At 38.9% G+C, this 4,421-nt stretch overlaps 1 protein-coding gene across 1 annotated transcript in view; it reads right to left on the bottom strand.

The window, feature by feature from the left end:
• Window positions 1–3,129: 3,129 nt before the first annotated feature.
• LOC111825791 (disintegrin and metalloproteinase domain-containing protein 25-like) overlaps window positions 3,130–4,421 on the bottom strand; it is a gene marked incomplete at its 3' end in the record, with an annotated part of 3,675 nt that continues 2,383 nt past the window's right edge. The window contains exon 2 of the mRNA XM_023753042.1: window positions 3,130–3,150. Within this exon, the coding sequence (XP_023608810.1) occupies window positions 3,130–3,150 (21 nt within the window). The remainder of the gene's footprint in view (window positions 3,151–4,421) is intronic.

The following is a 4,421-nucleotide window of genomic DNA, read 5'->3' as shown; positions in this document are numbered from 1 at the left end:
TTCCCTCAAAAATTTAAAAAAAATTGAACTGCCATTTGACCCAGGTATTCCATTTGTAAGAATATATTCTAAGAATCCCAAATTATCAATCAGAAAGATTTACAACCGCTAAGATCTGGTAACAGCCGAAGTGCCTATCAGTAGATGAGTGGATAAAAAAGCTGTGGTACATTTACACAATGGAATACTATGCAGTTTAGGAAAGACTGAGCTCTTACTCTTTGAGATGCCTGGAAGGACCTAGAGAGTATTATGCTTAGTGAAATAAGGCAGTTAGAATAAGTTGTACATTTTCATTGAAAGAACGGCTAAAGTAGGTTTACAGATATTTGTATGGAAAATAATGCAATAATTAATAAATAAAAATTAAACTGTTTTGTGTACTCAAAAGTGTAATCCTACTTTTTCTCACTCCTGTAATACATATATTAATGATGTGAAGACTGAAAGTTACTACAATTGTAAATACTAGAGCTGTTAATGAGGCATGACTGGCATGAATAGTAATAAAAAGATTTCTCGAAATGGCGGAGGTATAGACGGACATGTCCCGTGCCTTGTCCAGGAGCAGATAAGGGTGAGCAGCTGAAATGGGTAACATACAGTCCTAATAAGCAGAAGATATTCAGCTGGGAGACAGTTTGCAGCCGGGAAAGACAGAGGACTCCGGGAGAAAGGGAACGGTTGGAGATTGTGGCTGAAATCTCTCTCAGCGCGCCTGCTCAGCTGCGGAGAACACGCCATCTTGCGTGGCTGTTTTTGGGATCGTATAAAGCCAAAGACCCGGGATCCACGTCATCCAAAGATAGGATACTAACCCAGAAACAACGGACCCCAAGCAGCGCGACTACGTGAACTTAGAGGAACCCTGCTTCTCCCCCATGGAAAGGTCGGACTTCCCCTAAAGGTGCGGTTTGCAATTCAGGTTGGAGAGAGGAACTCGTGTGCACACGCGTGGGGGGGGGGAGGGGAGAGGGGAAGTCTGAGCCCCACAAAGTCTGAGGCTGTTGGGGCCAGCGTGATCCGCGAGTGTGGAAGGGCTCCCGCAGGGTTGCTGGCAGAAGGGAATGCTAAAAATAAGCCCATAGCTGGACTGGGTGCAAAAAAAGCAGCCTTGGATTTTGCCAGTGTGCTGGCTGCTTAGCATTTGGAAGAGAGGGTGCACGGAAGGGACTGCACACAGAGCTGAAAGGTGGGGGGTTGTGAATTCGTGCAACTTCTCAGGCTCTTTTTCTTTCTCTTCCCATTAAATCTTTGCATTTGATTATTAAACCCAGTACATGGGATTTCCCAGTCGGGGTCACTCGCAGAGACTGCAGGGAAAAGTTGTTTTTGTGGAACCTGGGAAACAGAGCAGGAGTAATGACTAAAGAACAGGTTCTAGGACAGTCGACTCTCCCAAACCAGTTTTAAGTGCGATAGGGAAAATAAACCCAACTGCTGGATAGTGAGGATTTATAGCCTCATAGGTCAATCCAGAAACACTGCCACCCAGGGGCTGATCCACAAACTGACATCAATCCTAAATGACACACTAGATCAGATGGAATTAATTAACATCTTCAGAACATTTCATTCCAAAGCTACAGAATATACATTCTTCTCAAGTGCACATGGGTCATATTCAAAGATAGACCATATATTGGGTCACAGGCAAAGTCTCTTCAAATTCAAGAAGATTAAAATCATATCAAGCATCTTCTCAGACCACAGTGGCATAAAACTGGAAATCAACTACAATAAAACAATCCAAAAAATCAAACACATGGAGACTAAATAGCACGCTATTAAACAATGACTGGGTTACCAGAGAGATCAAAGAAGAAATAAAAAACATCATGACAACAAACGACAATGAAAACACAACAATCCAAAACCTATGGGACACAGCGAAAGCAGTCTTGAGAGGGAAGTTCATAGCTCTACAAGCCTACTGCAAGAAACAAGAAACAATGAGAATAAATTACCTAATCCTACACCTCAAAGAGTTAGAAAGAAAGCAACAAGAAAAGCCCAGTGTAAGCAGAAGGAAGAAAATAATAAAGATCAGAGTGGAGATAAATGACATAGAGACCAAAAAAACAGTACAAAAGATCAACAAAACCAAGAGCTGGTTCTTTGAAAGGATAAACAAGATTGATGAACCTCTAGCCAGGCTCACTAAGAAGCAAAGAGAGAGGACCCAAATAAACAAAATCAGAAATGAAAGAGGAGAAATCACAACAGACCCCACAGAAATACAAAGGATTGTTAGAAAATACTATGAACAACTCTACTCCAACAAACTAGACAACCTGGAGAAAATGGACATATTCCTAGAAAAATACAACCTTCCAAAACTTAATCAGGAAGAAGCTAAAAGTCTCAATAGGCCAATAACTATGGAGGAAATTGAAGCAGTAATCAAAAAGCTCCCAGCAAACAAAAGCCTGGGGCCAGACGGCTTCACAGGGGAGTTTTACCAAACATTCAAGGAAGAACTAAAACCTATCCTCCTCAGACTACTCCAAAAAATTCAAGAAGAAGGAACACTTCCAAGCTCATTCTATAAAGCCAGCATCACCCTAATACCAAAACCAGATAAAGACAACATAATGAAAGAGAATTACAGGCCAATATCCCTCATGAACATAGATGCTAAAATCCTCAACAAAATTCTAGCAAATCAGATCCAGCAGTACATCAGAAAGATCATACACCATAACCAAGTTGGATTTATTCCAGGGATGCAAGGATGGTACAATATCTGCAAATCAATAAACGTAATACATCACATAAACAAATTGAGAGAAAAAAACCACATAATCATATCAATTGATGCAGAAAAAGCATTTGACAAAATTCAACACCCTTTCTTGATAAAAACTCTCAGCAAGGTAGGAATAGAAGGATCATACCTCAACATAATAAAAGCCATATATGACAAACCCACAGCCAACATCATAATCAATGGGCAAAAACTAAAACCATTCACCCTAAAAACAGGAACAAGACAGGAATGCCCCATCTCACCACTCCTGTTCAACATAGTACTGGAAGTACTAGCCATTATGATAAGACAAGAAGAAGAAATAAAAGGCATCCAAATTGGAAAAGAAGAAGTAAAACTGTCCTTATTTGCAGATGACATGATACTATACATAGAGAACCCTAAAGACTCCATCAAAAAATTATTAGTCTTAATAAATAAATTCGGCAATGTAGCAGGATACAAAATTAATGCCAAGAAATCCATGGCATTTCTTTACACCAATAGTGAACTTACAGAAAGTGAGACTAAAAAAGCAATCCCATTTACCATCGCACCAAAAAAATTAAGATACCTAGGAATAAACTTAATGAAGGAGGTAAAAGACTTATATGTGAAAAACTACAGGACACTGAAAAAAGAGATAGAGGAAGACATAAACAGATGGAAGAACATACCGTGTTCATGGATTGGTAGAATCAACATCATCAAAATGTCCATACTACCCAAAGCAATCTATAGATTCAATGCAATCCCCATTAAAATGTTAATGGCATATTTCAAAGACCTAGAACAAACTCTCCAAAAATTCATCTGGAATAAAAAAAGACCTCGAATAGCTGCAGAAATCCTGAGAGAGAAGAACAAAGTTGGTGGGATCTCAATACCAGATATCAAACTGTATTACAAAGCCACTGTTCTTAAAACAGCTTGGTACTGGCACAAGAACAGACATATAGATCAATGGAATAGAATAGAGAACCCAGAAATTGATCCAAACCACTATGTCCAATTAATATTCAACAAAGGAGGCAAGAGCATACAATGGAGTCAAGACAGTTTCTTCAATAAATGGTGTTGGGAAAATTAGACAGATACATGCAAAAAGATGAAACTAGACCACCAACTCACACCATACACAAAAATAAACTCAAAATGGATAAAAGACTTAAACGTAAGATGGGAAACCATAAAAATTCTAGAGGAATCCACAGGCAGCGAAATCGCAAACATATGCCAAAGTAATTTCTTCTCTGATAATGCTCCTAGGGCAATGGAAACTAAAGAGAAAATAAACAAATGGGACTACATCAAAATAAAAGCTTTTGCACAGCAAAGGAAACCATCAACAAAAAAACAAGAAGACCCACTGCATGGGAGAACATATTTGCCAATGATATCACCGATAAGGGTTTAATCTCTAACATTTACAGGGAACTCATGAAACTTAACAATAGGAAGATAAACAATCCAATCAAAAAATGGGCAAGGGACCTAGATAGACACTTTTCGAAAGAGGACATACAGAAGGCCGAAAGACATATGAAAACATGCTCAAAGTCACTAATTATACTAGAGATGCAAATCAAAATGACAATGCGGTATCATCTCACACCTGTCAGAATGGCTATCATCAACAAATCAATGAACAACAATTGTTGGAGAGGATGTG

Source organism: Myotis lucifugus, unplaced genomic scaffold, assembly GCF_000147115.1.
Source record: "Myotis lucifugus unplaced genomic scaffold, Myoluc2.0 scaffold_1, whole genome shotgun sequence".
NCBI lineage: Eukaryota > Metazoa > Chordata > Mammalia > Chiroptera > Vespertilionidae > Myotis > Myotis lucifugus.
The sequence above is the reverse complement of the archived record's forward strand: the minus strand, read 5'-3'. Positions and strand labels throughout refer to the sequence as shown.